This window comes from Dermacentor silvarum, chromosome 1 (genome assembly GCF_013339745.2).
Source record: "Dermacentor silvarum isolate Dsil-2018 chromosome 1, BIME_Dsil_1.4, whole genome shotgun sequence".
Lineage (NCBI taxonomy): Eukaryota > Metazoa > Arthropoda > Arachnida > Ixodida > Ixodidae > Dermacentor > Dermacentor silvarum.
The window spans coordinates 267887891-267908111 of record NC_051154.1 but is presented as its reverse complement, the minus strand read 5'-3'; the positions used below and the strand labels follow the sequence as shown (position 1 = coordinate 267908111).

Sequence of the window (20221 nt, the reverse complement as noted above, 5' to 3'; positions counted from 1 at the left end):
TCGTTTGGCGCTGATCCGAGCGGCTGCAGACGCAGGACAGTTTGCGCTGTGCTACACGAGTTCGTTTAGTCATTCGGAGGCCGCATGGATCGGGTTGGCATCTCTGCTGCGATTTTCCTTGTTTTGTCAGGAATAAACAAAACGTAACTTAGTATTTCTGATTTTTTTTGCGACTGAGTGTTGATTGTCTTTATATTTTGCCTGATTTACTTCTTTGTCGTCGTTTTGACCTTATGGTGTAGGCAATCCCCATCGTGAGCACGCGTTCTTCATCCGGGCTCAGAACGAGCAGCAGCTGCGGCGGGCGCCGTCACGAGCGGACCAGCGGAGCAAGAGCAGCTGGAAGCTCGCAGGGTTGTCTCGCTCTTGGCGACGGTCAGGGACCGCGCCTTCACACGCAGGACAATGTTCAGGCGTGCCGGAGGCAGGGTTGAGTTCAAGAACGAAGCGATGGCAGACTCTGGGGCGAGCACTTCCAACAGCAGCGGCAGCTCGAGCTCCTCGGATTCGGAGCGGAACGCGTTCGGTGGTTTGAGGCGCATCACGGGGCCGACGAGGCGACCAGGCTTCCAGCGTCTCGAGTTGCACGAACTCCTTCAGGTGCGCCAGATGCAGGCGGCAGCACGGCGGGCGGCAGATGCAGCCGCCCGCGGTGATGGCGCACACGCCACGCTCCATCCTTCAGCTATGTCTGCCTTCCCGCTGCCGGACACAGCTCCGACAGCACAGGTGAGCACTGGGGAACCGATGATAGGCGTATGTGTGCGATTACTGCGCGGCGGGTGCTCACGCGCGTGAGCGGGTCGTGTCGAGTAGGCTTAGCAGTAGCAGGAGGATACGTTTACATAAACCCTGCAATGCCGAGGCTAGCCTGCGTGTCGAGACGAGATCCGGTTCTCGGGTTCACGCGAACGCTAGCACGTCAGATCCAGGTAGTGTCGGAGTGGGCGGTCAGACGGACTGGGAAGGTTGGGGCGAATCGAATCAACCCGATCGGAGAAAAGCATGTAAACGCGGTCGCGTCGGTCTCGGTCAACCCGACTTCTGACTCTATCCCCTCGCGTCGAGTTCAATTAAAGGAAGCTAGCGAAGTGCATTCAATTATAGTCGTGTGGAAGTGCCCAGCCACAAGGTGGACAAGAACCGGTTTTGCTATTAATGCTAAGGACTGCGAGCACTCCTCTCAGGTGTGGTCCTTGTTTTCTCGTATACTATACCCGTAAACTAGCTTGCACGAATACGACCGGTGCTGCGCAGGCGAGGGCAACCCGACTCTCCACCTGTCGTGCTTACATGAACCCAATTTTTGTGAGTGACAGCAGCCTTGTTTCTTGCACAGCATGGCTGTGAGAGGAAAGATACCATCGTATGTGGAGGTTAAGGTGCAAAAAGAGCATCTTACGCTGAGCCCAAGTGTCCCCAACTCCCAAACCGTCAGTCCCGTTGCTGACCATGTTTAGATGCATTTTCCCAAGTGACTCAAGAAAGTTGAGTCAAACTGCTGCAAGCGGACCGACTCAGTGCACCCCAACAACCGTTTTCCGTATCCCGCTGTAGCGTTACATGGACCGGATGGCGGAATTCTGGTCTGACAGCCAAATTAGAAGCGATTTTTTCACCTTAATGCGAGCGAACCTTGTCTCAAAATGGGGCTGCCCGACTAGGCGTAAACGGAGAGGAACGGGCGTCGGTTTAGATGCCGCCACATGACGGCTTCATGTATATATCTGTCTTGCACATCGTACTCTTAGTTTACAAATTTGGCGCTATGCGTGAAACCGAAAAAGGGCCGAACGTAGTCAGATTCACATAGAAAAGATGGTCAACGTTTTTGATGGGAGGGCGTGTATCATAAGTCACTTTGAAAGGGCTAGGTTCACCACATCAAAGCATCAGTCAGATGATATAGTTGGGATTGTTTCAGTCGTGCTCCCTCAGCGTGATTTAACTCGTTTCGGCCCCAGTATTTCCACTTTGGCCATGTCTGAGAGGGAGTTTGTCGAGACATTATGAATACGCTGAGAATCGTACCCTGCAGTCGTGGGCGGCAACTTCGAACAAGAGTCGCACTTCGCATTAGGACAATGACTCACCCCAAGCAGTGCAAGAAGCACACTTTGCGTAAGCAGGCAGAGCCCACGCTGGTTGATTACGCCTTTCGCGGAAGCATGGACTCTATGACAACGCGCAGCGTGACTGTCCTGTGTGAAGACAATCTTATAACGAGCAGTGCGTGGCGCAATACCTCGGAATGCTTTAATTATAGGGAAAGGCTAAGTTGTACTCTTTCTTCAATCCGTGTCTTCATAACATTGCAAAGTTTAAACTACTCTTCCACACGTCTATACATTCTGGTTCAGTCATTTAGGAGTTTCGTGTCAGTTGACGCTGTCTGCATCCATAACACAGTGGTCCTTTTATGGCCCCGTAGCACATACAGGGACACTATCGTAGCATAGGGTTACTGAGTATGTTGCTAAACAGGATTGACAGGATAGAACTACCGTTCCGCCGCGTGCCGACGACGAGCTTCATGCCAAGTTTGCGACAACAGCGTGGGTTTCCTCAACGACTTTATAGACTTTAGGGAAAGCGCTTATCTCAATCCGTTTGCATCGCAACTAATGTTTTCAGTTAAGCTCGGTAACCTGAAGCAGTAGCCTAGCCAGAACCAGAATCAAGCTGCGGGTGTGTCTATCCTGCCAGCAACCTGCTAATATATCTTAGGACTGCGTTCTCATAGCGATACATAGCATTTCGGATGGTGTTCTGAAACCGAAACACCGAAACAAACTTTAACCACACCGAAACATCCCTCCAATGAGGAGCCACTGACGAGAAGTTTTGCTAGGCGCATTATCAAAAATTGTAGCTTAATTATTATAAATATAGTTAAAGCTATAATATATAGACGCTTTATCTGAAATTCACGGCTGTAATCAACAAGATGCAAGCTTTCAAGTTGCATTTCCCACCCGCAGGAACGCGCCGGGCTCAATGTAGTCGTCATGCGAGCAAACTGGCGCATGAACCCCAGCCACAAGGCCATCCTGCAGGCGGCGGCCGTCATTGGTACCGTCGCCTTTCTCCTCTACCTCGGAGCGACGCTGTGGATTCGCGTCAAGGACCACGGTGTACTTCACGCAAGCTCCGGGACGACCCACGCAGAACATGCGGATCTACCGCTTTTTTCTGGCTGCGACGAAATGGCATGCCACAAGTACGTGGCTGCTATAGAGCTTTCTATCAATCGATCTCAAGACCCGTGCCAAAATTTCTATCGTTTCGTCTGCGACGGGTGGAAACGCCACCACCACCTGCTCTCCGTTGTGGACGCTGCGGAAGATGCGATGTATGGTCGTGCGCTCAACGCCATCGAGTGGAGCACCGAAGACGGCAGCAGCCCGTATTTCGCAGTGCCGTCGGTGTTGAGCGTCGACAAGAAGGTAGCCGGCCTTGCCAAGTCGTGCATGGAGCTTTCACAGAGCAGCTTGCCCGACCTCAAAAAGTTCATGGCCGAGCGACATCTCCCATGGCCAAAGACGGCTCGCTGGGATCTCTTGGAGATTCTGCTCGATCTGTCGGGCAACTGGAACGTACATCTGTGGTTCCACGTCAGCTTCGAACTGGCTCCCCTTCGTGGCGGGACCGGGGAGCCCGTGCTAAAGATTGGCCACAGTGCTGCCTTTCACGCCTGGATTGCGACCACGCGGGCGTTCGCCGGTCAGCCAGCGGGAACGGCAGCGTCGCTCCGGTACCGGCAGTACGTGCGAGCCATGTTACGGCTTTTCGATGCTTCCGAAGTGATCGAAGAAGAAGTCATCGCCACAATCGAGGCAATGAACCGGCTCATACTACAGGTCCTGGGCCCCGCCATGGCCGAGCCGGAGTCGAGAATTCTGCGCATGTCGATCCGCAACCTCACAGACACGGCGACTCCAGGCATTGCTGCTGGACGGCTGCTCCTGCTCTTGAATGAGTATTTCATCTGGGCACGCCGCTTTTCAGCTCGGGACGTCGTGCAAGTGGAAAATGCCGGCCTGCTTCGGTCCGTCGTCTACCTACTGGGACTCAAATCCGACACGCGAGATGCGCTCACGCTCAGCCTAGGCCTTCGTGTTGCTCACGAGTTGGGCTGGATGGCGAGCCGAGAGATCGCGGATGTCACGCTGGAGCTTGCTGGCCAGCCTCCGTCGGCGCATTGGCGTCGCTGCCTCATTCAGGTCGAAAACACCGTGGGCATTGGATGGCTCACTTTGTTTCCGAAGCACCGGGGAGCCGAGGCTGTCGTTCGGGACGTGCGGGACGTTCTCGTTGACACGGTGGCACGCCACAAGAAAACCTTGCTGCAGCTCTGGGCACCAGGCGCCATTGTACTCTGGAACAACGAGAGCTTCCTAGCAAGCGTGCTGCCAGAACCGACGCGCGGAGCTCGCTTCTTCGTCGACTGGTTGAACCTGATGAACGGGCGCTGGCGCCTCCTGGAGCAAGACATGACAAACATTCTCAAGCCAGGTTCCTATCTGAGGCACCGATGGAGCTTTCATGGTGCGCTCACTGTCGCCGAAAACTACTTTGTTTTCCCGCTGTTCCATCCCGACTTTCCGTTGGCGGTTAACTACGGCGGCGCCGGACGCCTCCTGGCTGACGAAGTGCTCAGGGGCCTGTACCACGAGCACCTCTTCAACGTGAACCCCATCCACAACCAAAAGATCCGCAAGGATAACACTCGGCAGCCCAGCGACACTTCCATTGAGCCGCAGGAGTGGCTTCCAAATTATGTGGACATGAAGGCTCTCCTGGCCAGCCTGGCTGCCTACAGGCTCGGGATTGCGAGAAACACAAGCGGTGCATACTCCAAAGAGTCGAGCCTCGCGCAAGACAGGCTCTTTTTCGTTGCGTCTTGCTACGCCCTGTGCTCCAGCGGCAACCACGTGGACATGCTGTACGGGGACGCAAGTCACCGTTGCAATGAGCCCGTCAAGGCACTGCCCGAGTTCGCCGCAGCGTTCCAGTGCGTAAACAAAGGAGCGCTGAAATAGGCTTCGCACTGCTTGTTCTCTTTGCCTCACGCCCGTGGCATACTCGCCATGGTGGTCACGCGTGGCTCAATAAAATTCTTGCCGGGCGTTATTCTTTGAATGCTATCGTTATGCTGAACAGAAAAAAAAACTTGATTTACAAGACACGTTTAGCCGGTATGGCGGTGCACTAGTTATGTCATTCAAAACGTAAAAATCTGAAGCGAAGTTGTTGGCATTTTGGCGCTGTATTTCTTAACACTGGGCAGCATTATCCTGCAGAAAAAAAAGGAGCACGCTAATTTTGTCACGATATGCGTCTTGGACACACGACGACTTTGTTTACAGGTTATAACTTGCGATCGAAGCGACGCTGACTGGAATGTAAAGGTAACTGCATCAGAATAGTAGATTGAGAATAGCTTACTATTGGTCAAACTTTTCCGTGTGTGGTGGCTGGATTTTCAAGCAGATTTTTTTACGTTATGTGGTTTGGGTTAGCTGCACTAATATCCGGTCACACACGAAAGCTTTAGAACTAGAACAGAGTTGCGTAAATTTTCTTACGTAACGCGTTGTACGGCTGGAAGGCAACACTTTATATTGAATGATGAATTTGTGATGTTAATGTGCTCCTGATTTCTTTCAGTAAACGTCTTGCTTGACGCGGCGTTTCCATGGCGACGCGTCCTCACTACGCTTGGGACTTTGGGTCGATGTGAGCTAAGAAAAAGCGAAAACTTGCTGTACTGCCCTTTTATGATGAGTGTGCTGACAACGGCATTTACACGCTGAATTGAGCGGGACCATCATGTCCATGTCTCCCGACGTTATATGCTTTAGGTGCAAATCTCGCTGACATTTAGGCTTGGTTCTGGCCCACAGGTGAAACGGGTGTGTATTCTGCAGATGTGCCAGGAGAAAGCGCTTTTTTTTGAGGGGGGGGGGGGGGGAGGGGTATGCCCACTGTTCGCTGGCAATTACAGCAGCTGCTTGATTGCATAAAGTTTGCATAAAGTATGTTGCTTTGTGGAACTTTCGTCATCCACTTATGAGACATGAGGAGCTTAATCTAAATGTAACATCAATCTTTTTTTCGGTACAGCTCTTCTTGCTAAACGGCAACAATAGATCTACAGTGCGAGCAACGGGTGATTTTCAGTTAGGTCGCCTGTCCTATTTGCGTGGCACATGATACATATTGTCACGCATTGAACCAAAACAGTAAACATTGAAAGGAATGTCGCTGAATGAGTGAACTCCTGTTTGGCTTTTCTACGTGTATTAGTTAATCGAATCTCCTAGCAGTGTACGATTACTAGTCGCCACGCTGTGTGACTAGCGACAGTCGGAGAATCGTCATTCCGTTGATTTAGAGAGTGGGAATTGGCACGAAATTGACAGGAACGAGGGATAACACAGGACAAGTGCTGCCTCGTCCCTGTCAGTTTTGTACACGTTCCCACCCTATAAATATTGCATTTTAATTTTGTATGAATTTTGTGCGGTTTCAGATACTTTCGCATCATTAGGATTCAATGTGTGGACTGCAGTATCTATAAATTTTAAACAATATGAACCAACAGGCCCAACAACGCACATTGCGTCATCCCATATGGCGCCTGTGTTGCTTCTAGTTGTCATGCACCAACTGGCCCGAGCATGTCGCATTTTAAAGTTCGCGGCAGCGCTGAGATTTGCTCTTCCCATCGAAGTCTCACTTGAAGGCGTACTTTATCTTCCAGTCTACGCTAACCTCCTAAGTTGAAGAAAAACTAAACAGGCTTTCCTGCGCGTTCTTTAGGCTCGTAAGAATGAAAGTGTACCAGTGATTGCTGCGGTACAGAATAACTACAGGCAGTAACGGTAGCCGTCTTGAGCTGTAGTATGATGACATTTCCAACGAAACCAATGCTATACTTCAACAAAGTACACTCCAACTTAAGAACTGAAGAAAGTATGGGCAGAGCAAACAGACTGTGTACACTGTCCGCATGGCCTTAGGTGCCCGTACTAGTTTTCGTCGGAAAAAGGCAGCCTTTTCAATCACTCGGTCGGCTAACGAGAGTGTATAGATTGACGTACTGCCACCACCAAATAAATGCACTCTGTCCTATAGTGGCGGCTTTAGTTCCTTTTGGTGTCCTGCGCCCAATGCTGTTTGAAAGTGCAATTCTCCTTCACTTTTCCATCTGCTCACCTTCGAACAACAAACTTCTCATATTTCAAGCTGTATATATGAAGAGTGGTGCGTAACTCTTCCAATCCATAATCTTTGCACACACGCGGTGCATCAGCGCATTACCAACAGAAATATAGGTCTCACATACTATATTCCTTCGCTAGGAATAAATTAAGAAGACGGGTGGCTCTTCTGGTTTTAACACCTAGTTTCGCTATGTACAGCCTCCCGTATCTTTCGCTATATCACGCGAGAACACTATAGTGTGGTGGTACGTCGCCCTGAAGGGAACATTAGACGACTCTTGCACAGGAGAGTACTTAGTGCACTTGAAAGTACTTCTGCCGCTCTCGCTGATTATCGCCGCTTACAGGCGCTAAAATGACGCGCGACGGACGCTCGCGCGATATAGCTGAAATGCGGGAGGCTGTACATAGCGAAACTAGGTGTTAAAACCAGAAGAGCCATCCGTCTTCTTAATTGCCGGCAGTAGCCGGCAACGAGGCCGCTGACAGTCTGGCGCGCAAAGTGATACAATTCAAGCCCACGAAGAAGGCTCCCAAGCAGGCAAGAAGATACACGAAAAAGGCCATGTTAAGCCACTTCCGTTCGTTGTTGTCTCCTCCGCATCAACCTTGTTTGATTAGAGGGCCTAACAGAACTGATGCTGCTGTACTTTAATGCATCCGCACAGGGTCTGTGCAAACTGCAGCTTGGCGGCGCAACACAGGACTTGGCCCATTATCGTCGTGTGTGCATTGTCAAGCTCTAGGTGACTTTCAACATTATATTGTCACGACGTCGAAATCTCGAGGGACAAACGAAACGCACTTGTCGGCAGAGGCAGTAACAAGAACGGACGGTTTTAAAATACCGCGCGCTAGTCACTGCTTCTTCTTCTTCTTGCTATGTTTTTCATAAGGGCCGATATGTCTTATGTCGTCGTCATCACAGCGCTAGACACGTGGCACTTTGCCTCCCTCCCAAGGGAAGCATCGTCCCGATGCGCAACTGGACTGTATGCATGTACGAGACACTAAAACGCGAGTCACTTGGAAAAGTACGGCTTCATGCGGACCACATGCACCACTTCGGGGGATTGCTGGCGGCGCCGCGAACAAGCTTCACCATCGGGCATGACCTCGTAATTCACGTCGTTCAGTCGTCGGATAACTATGTATGGGCCAAAATATCGCCTTCGTAGTTTTTCAGAAAGTCCCCTACGCCGAATGGGTATCCAAACCCACACTCTCTCGCCGGGTGTGTAGGCGACAAATTTGTGCTGACGATTGTACCGCATTGCGTCCTGGTCTTGCTGGTGGTGGATGCGTACGCGTGCAAGCTGTCTGGCTTCTTCGGCACGTTGACCAAATTCTTCAGCATCTGCATGGATATCCAAAGTTGTCGTGGCTTCGCGACCGTGTACCAAGCTGAATGGTGTCATGCGAGTCGTTTCCTGTTGTGCGGTGTTATATGCGAAGGTTACATAAGGCAAAATCTCGTCCCAGTTCTTATGGTCCATGTCGACATACATGCAAAACATGTCTGCGAGTGTCTTGTTCAAACGCTCCGTTAGTCCATTCGTCTGGGGATGATAGGCTGTCGTTTTCCGGTGGGCTGTGCCGCTGAGTTTGAGAACTGCTTCTAAAGGTTCGGCCGTGAACGCGGGACCTCTGTCAGTAATTACAACCGCTGGGGCACCATGCCTAAGCACGACGTTTTCGACGAAAAATCGAGCTGCTTTAGCTGCTGTTCCGCGCTGGGTAGCTTTTGTCTCCGCATAACGGGTGAGGTATAGTCAGTGGCGACAATAATCCACCTGTTCCCTGTAGTTGAAGTTGGAAATGGTCCAAGAAAATCCATGCCAATTTTGGCAAAGGCGCTCCCGGTACCTCTTACAGGATGTAGGAGACCAGCTGGCTTGTCGGGTGGTGCTTTGCGTCTTTGGCAGTCAGTACAAGTGCGCACATGATGTTTAACATCGGCTGGGAGCTTCGGCCAATAATACTTTCGCCGCAGTCGGGACAATGTTCGTGTGGAGCCCAGATGACCTGAGGTGGCCTCATCATGACACGCTGTGAGAACTTCATTGCGAAGCGAAGCAGGCACGACCAGTAAGTAGGTGCTGCCCGTCGGAGAAAAGTTCTTCTTATAGAGAACATTGACCTTCAAACAAAATGACGCCAGACTGCGTCCAAGCAGGCGAGGCACGTCTTTGCCCCGGCCTTCCAAGAAATCAATAAGCGGAAGCAGTTCTGGGTCGTCGCGCTGCTGCTGGGAAATGGTAAATGTATCGACGACTCCCAAGAATGCACCGTCTGTGTCCGGATCCTCGGTGACAGAAGGCTGTATAGGTGACCGAGAGAGGCAGTCGGCGTCGGTATGCTTTTTCCCTGACCTGTATACGACGGACATGTTGAACTCCTGAAGCCTGAGGCTCCAGCGCGCCAATCGACCGGAGGGGTCTTTTAAATTAGTCAGCCAACACAGAGAATGGTGGTTACTGACGACGGTGAATGAGCGACCCTATAAATAAGGGCGAAATTTAATAACAGCCCACACAACGGCGAGACATTCTTTCTCCGTAGTTGAATAGTTTTCTTCTGAGCGCGAAAGAGTTCTGCTGGCGTAGGCTATCACTTTCTCGGAGCCGCCTTGTCATTGCACCAGCACGGCACCCAGACCTACATTGCTCGCGTCTGTATGAAGTGCTGTCGGGGCGTCCTGGTCAAAGTGTGCCAGAGCTGGGGGCATTTGCAGACGCTGACGTAATTCGTTAAATGCCATTTGTTCGCGTTCGCCCCAAACAAAGGGAGCATCTTCTCGTGTTAGTCGCGTTAACGGTGAGGCAATACGTGAAAAGTCCGCAATAAACCAGCGATAATAGGCGCACAGGCCCAAGAAGCGTCTCACTGCCTTCCTGTTAGATGGTGTGACGAATTTTGTAACCGCGTCTATTTTGTCTGGGTCAGGCCGGACACCTTCGCTACTGACGACGTGGCCCAGGAATTGGAGTTCGTTAAAGCCAAAATGAAAATTTTCAGGCTTTAACGTGAGGCCTGCAGAGCGTACGCCTTGGAGAACAGCCTGTAGCCGGGTTAGATGCTCTTCAAATGTAGCCGAAAAAACTATCACATCGTCGAGGTATACCAAGTAGGTTTGCCACATTAGACCTGAAAGTACGGTGTCCATTAGGCGCTGAAAAGTGGCTGGCGCTGTACACAAACCGAAAGGTAGCACCTTAAAATCGTAGAGACCGTCGGGCGTCACGAAGGCAGTTTTCTCTCGATCTCGCGACTAAACTGTCCTGAATTTGAAGCAGAATGCAAGAAATTAATAGATGTACTCAAGTGCAAGACGGCACCACACTCAAATGCAAGCGGCATTTTGTTCCCGCGAGGACATTGGATATTTAGGAGGGAGGTGCTTCGGCTGCTCCTATAAAGTCCCTCCGCGATATTATATAGAGTTGGGAAGTGAATTGTGAGTCGTATGGATTGTCGGGGTTCGGAAAACGCGCAACGCATTGAGCTCCAAGTCAACTTGTTTTGGAACCTGGTGTTAGTGGTACTGCGAAGTGTTCTAGGCCATATCGCATTGGTAGGTGGCGTTCAGGCGGAGCAATTACCGGTAACGTTTTGCAAAGCTAGGTCCGTCTGCAGCAAGCAACATCCTCCTCCTCCTCTTCCTCCTCGCGAGGTGGGTTTTGCCGGAATTTTATTGCGTTATCAAGTATATGGACACTCCAGGCGTATTTCTGCATCGCCGTCGGCGTCGCTGTGATGTTCCGTATAAAGTCTAAGGGCCATAACATGGTCGCCGCGCGCCGTATGTTGTATGTGCGAGTGAAAGCGTGCGAGGGTAAGCCGACGATGGTGGCTCAATCTCGCGCGCGCAAGGGGGGAAAGCGGGGAGGAAGCGCGCCGTCTTCCGTCGCGCGCAAGGCACTGGACGAGGGCAGGGAGGGGGCGGCGTTCTACTCAGGCGGCGGCTGCGTATGGCGCGGCCGCGCGCAGCCGCGCGGGATCGTTCAAAGCGATCTCCTATGGGGACAGAGTGCGCCGAGTTCTGTAGCTTCGTGTGCGCTGTGTTCTCGGCGCTTAGATCGCGTTGAAGTGAGAAGCAACACGAAGGCCAATTCGCTCGCTGCTGCTGACGCGTTTTCTCACTCCAGCTTTTTGACATCGAGTGAGTGCGGTCATCGATTGAGATGTGCTCATGTTTGCTTTTGCGCGCGTGACACCATGCCTGTTGACTTAGTAAGCGAATGTTTACAAGTTCATACGGCCGATAAAACTGATATCCTTACTTCGTATAGTTGTCTACTAATTTGCTATATCGCAATAGATGCTTCGCCTTTCGGGCGAAACTGGGACTTTTTTTTTCACAGGGCTAAGATTACTGCCATAAATTGCGCAATTGTCTCTCTCAGAAGGCAGGAGGCAGCGCGTCAACCTCTTGAATATGAAATTCCACAATAAAGGGGGATGCTAGATGGGAAAGTCTAATGTAAAAGGACCAGTCGAGAACAGGAGAGAACATGACACATTTTTGATCGGATTGCGAGGCCTCAGTCATAACAACATCTGTCGGAAGGTTCGGAAAACATGTTTGTAAAATGTCTCTTAACATATAACATAGTATAGGAGCTTCTCTTGCTTCTTTTGAGTCGACGAAGCGATTATAGATAACCTTTATCTGTCTTACCGCCACGTCACCTCTATGCAATATACTCCTCGAACATATTGACGAATATTGGCATTATAGGATATTGCATACTTATTTTCATTTGGCGCTGATCCGCGCAGCTGCAGACGCAGGACAGTTTGCGCTGTGCTATACGAGTTCGTTTAATCATTCGGAGGCCACATGGATTGGGTTCGCATCTCTGTTGCGATTTTCCTTGTTTTGTCAGGAATGAACAAAACGTGACTTAGTATTTCTGAATTTCTTGCGACTGAGTGTTGATTATATTTATATTTCGCCTGATTTACTTCTTTGTCATTGTTTTGACCTTATGGTGTAGGCAATCCCCATCGTGAGTATGCGTTCTTCATCCGGGCTCAGAACGAGCAGTAGTTGCGGCGGGCGCCGTCACGAGCGGACCAACGGAGAAAGAGCAGCTGGAAAATCGCAGGGTTGTCTCGCTCTTGGCGATAGTCAGGGACCGCGCCTTCACACACAGGACAATGTTCAGGCGTGTCGGAGGCAGGGTTGAGTTCAAGAACGAAGCCATGGCAGACTCTGGGGCGAGCACTTCCAACAGCAGCGGCAGCTCGAGCTCCTCGGATTCGGAGCGGAACGCGTTCGGCGGTTTGAGGCGCATCACGGGGCCGACGAGGCGACCGGGCTTTCAGCGTCTCGAGTTGCACGAGCTCCTTCAGGTGCGCCAGATGCAGGCGGCAGCACGGCGGGCGGCAGATGCAGCCGCCCGCGGTGATGGTGCTGACATCGCGCTCCATTCTTCAGCGATGCCTGCCTTCCCGCTGCCGGACACAGCTCCGACAGCCCAGGTGAGCACTGGGGAACCGATGATATAGCTGGCGCACGCTTATGTCTGCGGTTACTGCGCGGCGGGCGCTCACGTGAACACTATATAGCGGGTCGGGTCGAGTAGGCTTAGCAGTAGCAGGCGGGTTGACTGCCTCGGGCCGCGCAGGTGGATGCGTTTACATAAACCCTGCAATGCCGAGGCTAGCCGGCTGGTCGAGACGAGATCCGGTTCTCTGGTTCACGCGAACGCTAGCAGGTCAGATCCAGGTAGTGTCGGAGTGGGCGGTCAGACGGACTGGGAAGGTTGGGGCGAATCGAATCAACCCTACCGGAGAAAAGCATGTAAACGCGGTCGCGTCGGTCTCGGTCAACCCGACTTCTGACTCTATCCGCTCGCGTCGAGTTCAATTAAAGGAAGCTAGCGAAGTGCATTTAATTATAGTCGTGTGGAAGTGCCCAGCCACAAGGTGGGCAAGAACCGGTTTTGCTATTAATGCTAAGGACTGCGAGCACTCCTCTCAGGTGTGGTCCTTGTTTTCTCGTATACTGCCCGTAAACTAGCTTGCACGAATCGGACAGGGGCTGCGCAGGTGAGGTCATTCCCACTCCGGATTCACCGGATTTGACTGTTGTGCTTTCACGAGCCCAATTTTTGTGAGTCTGACAGCAGCCTTGTTTCTTGCACAGCATGACTGTGAGAGGGAAAGATACCATCGTACGGGGAGGTTATGGTGCAAAAATAACATCTTACGCTGAGCCCAAGTGTCTCCAACTCCCAAACCGTCAGTCCCGTGGCTGACCATGTTTAGATGCATTTTCCCAAGTGACTCAAGAAAGTTGAGTCAAACTGCTGCAAGCGGACCGACTCAGTGCACCCCAACAACCGTTATCCGTATCCCGCTGTAGCGTTACATGGACCGGATGGCGGAATTCTGGTCTGACAGCCAAATTAGAAGCGATTTTTTCACCTTAATGCGAGCAAACCTTGTCTCAAAATGGCGTTGCCCGACTAGGCGTAAATCGAGAGGAACGGGCGTCGGTTTAGATGCCGCCTCATGACGGCTTCATGTATATATTTGTCTTGTACATCGTACTCTTAGTTTAAAAAGTAGGCGCTATGCGTGAAACCAAAAAAAAAAACGGCCCGAACCTAGTCAGATTCACATAGAAAAGGTGGCCAACGTTTTTGATGGGAGGGCGTATATCGTCCAAGTCACTTTGAAAGGGCTAGGTTCACCACATCAAAGCATCAGTCAGATGATATAGTTGGGATTGTTTCAGTCATGCTTCCTCAGCGTGATTTAACTCGTTTCGGCCCCAGTATTTCCACTTTGACTATATCTGAGAGGGAGTTTGTCGAGACATTATGAATACGCTGAGAATCGTACCCTGCAGTTGTGCACGGGCGGCAACTTCGAACAAGAGTCGCACTTGGCATTAGGTCAATGACTCAGTCCAAGCAGTTCAAGAAACACACTTTGCGTAAGCAGGTAGAGCCCACGCTGGGTGATTACGCCTTTCGCAGAAGCATGAACTCTATGACAACGCGTGGCATGACGCCAATTCTCTTGCATAGAGACGCTCTTCTAACGAGCAGTGCGTGCCGCAATACTACGGAATGTTTTAATTATATATAGAGGAAGGCTAAATAGTACTTTTTCTTCAATTCGTGTCTTCATAACATTGCAAAGTTTAAACTACGCTTCCATATGTCTATACACCCTGATCATTAACTCTGATTCAGTCATTGAGAAGTTGCGTGTCAGTTAACGCTGTCTGCATCCATAACACAGTGGTCATTTTATGGCCCCGTAGCACATACAGGGACACTATCGTAGCATAGGGTTACTGAGTATGCTGCTAAACAGGATTGACAGGATAGAACTATCGTTCCGCCGCGTGCCGACGACGAGCTTCATGCCAAGTTTGCGACAACAGCGTGGGTTTCCTCAACGACTTTATAGACTTTAGGGAAAGCGCTTATCTCAATCCGTTTGTATTATTATTGTTTTTTTTTTGTTTCTTCTATCACCTTTCATTCCCTTTACCCCTTTCCCCAGTACAGGGTAGCAAGCCGGTATTTACACTGGCTAACCTCCTTGTCTTTCCTTCCCTTTCTTTCTCTCTCTCTCTCAATCCGTTTGCATCGCAACTAATGTTTTCAGTTAAGCTCGGTAACCTGAAGCAGTAGCCTAGCCAGAACCAGAATCAAGCTGCGGGTGTGTCTATCCTGCCAGCAACCTGCTAATATATCTTAGGACTGTGTTCTCATAGCGATACATAGACTTTCGGATAATGTTCTGAAACCGAAACACCGAAACAAACTTTAACCACACCGAAACATCCCTCCGATGAGGAGCCACTGACGAGAAGTTTTGCTAGGCGCATTATCAAAAATTGTAGCTTAATTATTATAAATATAGTTAAAGCTATAATATATAGACGCTTTATCTGAAATTCACGGCTGTAATCAACAAGATGCAAGCTTTCAAGTTGCATTTCCCACCCGCAGGAACGCGCCGGGCTCAATGTAGTCGTCATGCGAGCAAACTGGCGCATGAACCCCAGCCACAAGGCCATCCTGCAGGCGGCGGCCGTCATTGGTACCGTCGCCTTTCTCCTCTACCTTGGAGCGACGCTGTGGATTCGCGTCAAGGACCACGGTGTACTCCACGCAAGCACCCGGACGACCCACGCACAACATGCGGATCTACCGCTTTTTTCTGGCTGCGACGAAATGGCATGCCACAAGTACGTGGCTGCTATAGAGCTTTCTATTAATCGATCTCAAGACCCATGCCAAAATTTCTATCGTTTCGTCTGCGACGGGTGGAAACGCCACCACCACCTGCTCTCCGTCGTGGACGCTGCGGAAGATGCGATGTATGGTCGCGCGCTCAACGCCATCGAGTGGAGCACCGAAGACGGCAGCAGCCCGTATTTCGCAGTGCCGTCGGCGTTGAGCGTCGACAAGAAGGTAGCCGGCCTTGCCAAGTCGTGCATGGAGCTTTCACAGAGCAGCTTGCCCGACCTCAAAAAGTTCATGGCCGAGCGACATCTCCCATGGCCAAAGACGTCTCGCTGGGATCTCTTGGAGATTCTGCTCGATCTGTCGGGCAACTGGAACGTACATCTGTGGTTCCACGTCAGCTTCGAACTGGCTCCCCTTCGCGGCGGGACCGGGGAGCCCGTGCTAAAGATTGGCCACAGTGCTGCCTTTCACGCCTGGATTGCGACCACGCGGGCGTTCGCCGGTCAGCCAGCGGGAACGGCAGCGTCGCTCCGGTACCGGCAGTACGTGCGAGCCATGTTACGGCTTTTCGATGCTTCCGAAGTGGTCGAAGACGAAGTCATCGCCACAATCGAGGCAATGAACCGGCTCATACTACAGGTCCTGGGCCCCGCCATGGCCGAGCCGGAGTCGAGAATTCTGCGCATGTCGATCCGCAACCTCACAGACACGGCGACTCCAGGCATTGCTGCTGGACGGCTACTCCTGCTCTTGAATGAGTACTTCATCTGGGCACGCCGTTTTTCAGCTCGGGACGTCGTGCAAGTGGAAAATGCCGGCCTGCTTCGGTCCGTCGTCTACCTACTGGGACTGAAATCCGAGACGCGAGATGCGCTCACGCTCAGCCTAGGCCTTCGTGTTGCTCACGAGTTGGGCTGGATGGCGAGCCGAGAGATCGCGGATGTCACGCTGGAGCTTGCTGGCCAGCCTCCGTCGGCGCATTGGCGTCGCTGCCTCATTCAGGTCGAAAACACCGTGGGCATTGGATGGCTCACTTTGTTTCCGAAGCACCGGGGAGCCGAGGCTGTCGTTCGGGACGTGCGGGACGTTCTCGTTGACGCGGTGGCGCGCCACAAGAAGACCTTGCTCCAGCTCTGGGCACCAGGCGCCATTGTACTCTGGAAAAACGAGAGCTTCTTAGCAAGCCTGCTGCCAGAACCGACGCGCGGAGCTCGCTTCTTCGTCGACTGGTTGAACCTGATGAACGGGCGCTGGCGCCTCCTGGAGCAAGACATGACAAACATTCTCAAGCCAGGTTCCTATCTGAGGCACCGATGGAGCTTTCATGGTGCGCTCACTGTCGCCGAAAACTACTTTGTGTTCCCGCTGTTCCATCCCGACTTTCCGTTGGCGGTTAACTACGGCGGCGCCGGACGCCTCCTGGCTGACGAAGTGCTCAGGGGCCTGTACCACGAGCACCTCTTCAACGTGAACCCCATCCACAACCGAAAGATCCGCAAGGATAACACTCGGCAGCCCAGCGACACTTCCATTGAGCCGCAGGAGTGGCTGCCAAATTATGTGGACATGAAGGCTCTCCTGGCCAGCCTGGCTGCCTACAGGCTCGGGATTGCGAGAAACACAAGCAGTGTATACTCCAAAGAGTCGAGCCTCGCGCAAGACAGGCTCTTTTTCGTGGCGTCTTGCTACGCCCTGTGCTCCAGCGGCAACCACGTGGACATGCTGTACGGGGATGCAAGCCACCGTTGCAATGAGCCCGTCAAGGCACTGCCCGAGTTCGCCGCAGCGTTCCAGTGCGTAAACAAAGGAGCTCTGCAATAGGCCTCGCACTGCTTGTTCTCTTTGCCTCACGCCCGTGGCATACTCGCCATGGTGGTCACGCGTGGCTCAATAAAATTCTTGCCGGGCGTTATTCTTTGAATGCTATCGTTATGCTGGACGGAAAAAAAAACTTAATTTACAAGACACGTTTAGCCGGTAAGGCGGTGCACTAGTTATGTCGTTCAAAACGTCAAAATCTGAAGCGAAGTTGTTGGCAATTTGGCGCAGTATTTCTTAACAATGGCCAGAATTATCCTGCAGAAAAAAAAAGAAGCAGCAGGCTAATTTTGTCACGATATGCGTCTTGGACACACGACGACTTTGTTTACAGGTCTAACTTGCGATCGAAGCGACGCTGACTGGAATGTAAAGGTAACTGCATCAGAATAGTAGATTGAGAATAGCTTACTATTGGTCAAACTTTTCCGTGTGTGGTGGCTGGATTTTCAAGCAGATTTTTTTACGTTATGTGGTTTGGGTTAGCTGCACTAATATCCGGTCACATACGAAAGCTTTAGAACTAGAACAGCGTTGGGTAAATTTTCTTACATAACGCGTTGTGCGGTTGGAATTAAGGCAACACTTTATATTGAATGCCGAATTTGGGATACAAATATGCTCCTGATTTCTTTTAGAGAAAGGTTTGCACATGAAGATCTCGTTTGTTTGACGCCGCGTTTCTATTTCGACGCGTCCTCACTAGGCTTGGGACTTAGGGTCGATGTGAGCTAAGAAAAAGCGAAAACTTGCTGTACTGCCTTTTCATGATGAGTTTGCTGACAACGGCATTTACACGCTGAATGGAGCGGCACTATCATGGCCATGTTTCCCGACGCTATATGCTTTAGGTGCGAATCTGCTTGTTGACATGGCCACTACCAGGCTGCTGTTGTCCGGTAATGGCCCCCTGGCCTCGTCAAGTTGTATGTTTACAGCTTTCTTGCCAGGGTGGCCTTCAATACTGTACTTTGTGCATGTTGTAAATAAACTTGACTTGACTTGACATTTAGGCTTGGTTCTAGCCCGAAGGTGAAACGGGTTTGTATTCTGCAGATGTGCAATGGCAAAGCGTTTTTTTTTTTTGGGGGGGGGGGGGGGGGAGGGTCCTCTAAGAGTCCGCGCTCCGTATTACTGCAGATGCCCACAGTTTGCTGGCAATCACAGCAGCTGCTTCATTGCATAAAGTATGTTGCTTTGTGGAACTTTCGTCATCCACTTATGAGACATGACGAGCTTAACCTAAACGAAACATCAATCTTTTTTTCGGTACTGCTCTTCTTGCTAAACGGCAACAATAGATCTATATGCGAGCAACGGGTGATTTTCAGTTAGGTCGCCTGTCGTATTTGCGTGGCACATGATACATATTGTCACGCATTGAACCAAAACAGTAAACGTTGAAAGGAATGTCGCTGAATGAGTGAACTCCTGTTTGGATTTTCTTCGTGTATTATTTATTCGAATCTTCTAGCAGTGTACGATTACTAGTCGCCACGCTGTGTGACTAGCGACAGTCGGAGAATCGTCATTCCGTTGATTTAGAGAGTGGGAATTGGCACGAAATTGACAGGAACGAAGGATAACACAGGACAAGTGCTGCCTCGTCCCTGTCAGTTTTGTACACGTTCCCACCCTATAAATATTGTATTTTTATTTTTGTATGAATTTTGTGCGGTTTCAGATACTTTCGCATCATTAGGATTCAATGTGTTGGCTGCAGTATTTATAAATAAAAAAAACAATATGAACCAACAGGCCCAACAACGCACATTGCGTCATCCCATATGGCGTCTGTGTTGCTTCTAGTTGTCATGCACCAACCGGCCCGAGCATGTCGCATTTTAAAGTTCACGGCAGCGCTGAGATTTGCTCTTCCCATCGAAGTCTCACTTGAAGGCGTACTTTATCTTCCAGTCTACGCTAACCTCCTAAGTTGAAGAAAAACTGAACAGGCCTTCCTGCGCATTCTTTAGGCTCGTAATAATTAAAGTGTACCAGTGATTGCTGCGGTACAGAATAACTACAGGCAGTAACGGTAGCCGTCTTGAGCTGTGGTATGATGACATTTCCAACGAAACCAATGCTATACTTCAACAAAGTACACTCCAGCTTAAGAACTGATGAAAGTATGGGCAGAGCAAACAGACTGTGTACACCGTCCGCATGACCTTAGGTGTCCGCACTAGTTTTCGTCGGAAAAAGGCAGCCTTTTCAATCACTCGGTCGGCTAACGAGAGTGTATAGATTGACGTACTGTCACCACGAAATAAATGCACTCTGTCCTATAGTGGCGGCTTTAGTTCCTTTTGGTGTCTTGCGCCCAATGCTGTTTGAAAGTGCAATTCTCCTTCACTTTTATATCTGCTCACCTTCGAACAACAAACTTCTCATATTTCAAGCTGTATATATGAAGAGTGGTGCGTAACTCTTCCAATCCATAATCTTTGCACACGCGCGGTGCATCAGCGCATCACCAGCAGAAATATCGGTCTCACATACTATATTCCTTCGCTAGGAATAAATTAAGAAGACGGGTGGCTCTTCTGGTCTTAACACCTAGTTTCGCTATGTACAGCCTCCCGTATCTTTCGCTATATCACGCGAGAGCACTATAGTATGGTGGTACGTCGTCCTGAAGGGAACATTAGACGACTCTTGCACAGGAGAGTACTTAGTGCACTTGAAAGTACTTCTGCCGCTCTCGCTGATTATCGCCGCTTACAGGCGCTAAAATGACGCGTGATGGACGATCGCGCGATATAGCTAAAATGCGGGAGGCTGTACATTACAGATTCACAAAGACAATCTTTGGTCGACTGTGTTACCACAGGCACGTATAGAAATCTCGGCGAAAAGTTACAGCGGAATGTTGTAGATTATCTCTCTTGATAACTGACATGTGCATGTGGCGTCCAATCGTAAATGTTGTCTCAAAAACTATGTTGTCTTTCT

The 20221-nt window shown here is 50.7% G+C and overlaps 1 protein-coding gene across 1 annotated transcript; it reads left to right on the top strand.

Annotated features, from left to right (window-relative positions):
* Positions 1 to 247: 247 nt before the first annotated feature.
* On the top strand, positions 248 to 17269 carry LOC125942769 (uncharacterized). The gene is made up of 2 exons (XM_049661028.1): positions 248 to 729; positions 15209 to 17269. The coding sequence occupies exons 1-2, from the start codon at positions 406 to 408 to the stop codon at positions 17267 to 17269; spliced, it is 2385 nt and encodes a 794-aa protein (XP_049516985.1). The 5' UTR covers positions 248 to 405.
* The last annotated feature ends 2952 nt before the right edge of the window (positions 17270 to 20221 follow it).

Coding starts and splice junctions, on each gene's coding strand:
- LOC125942769 (XM_049661028.1), top strand. CDS start 406: ATGTTCAGGCGTGCCGGAGGCAGGGTTGAGTTCAAGAACGAAGCGATG. Junction 730..15,208: donor ACACAGCTCCGACAGCACAG/GTGAGCACTGGG, acceptor TCCCACCCGCAG/GAACGCGCCGGGCTCAATGT.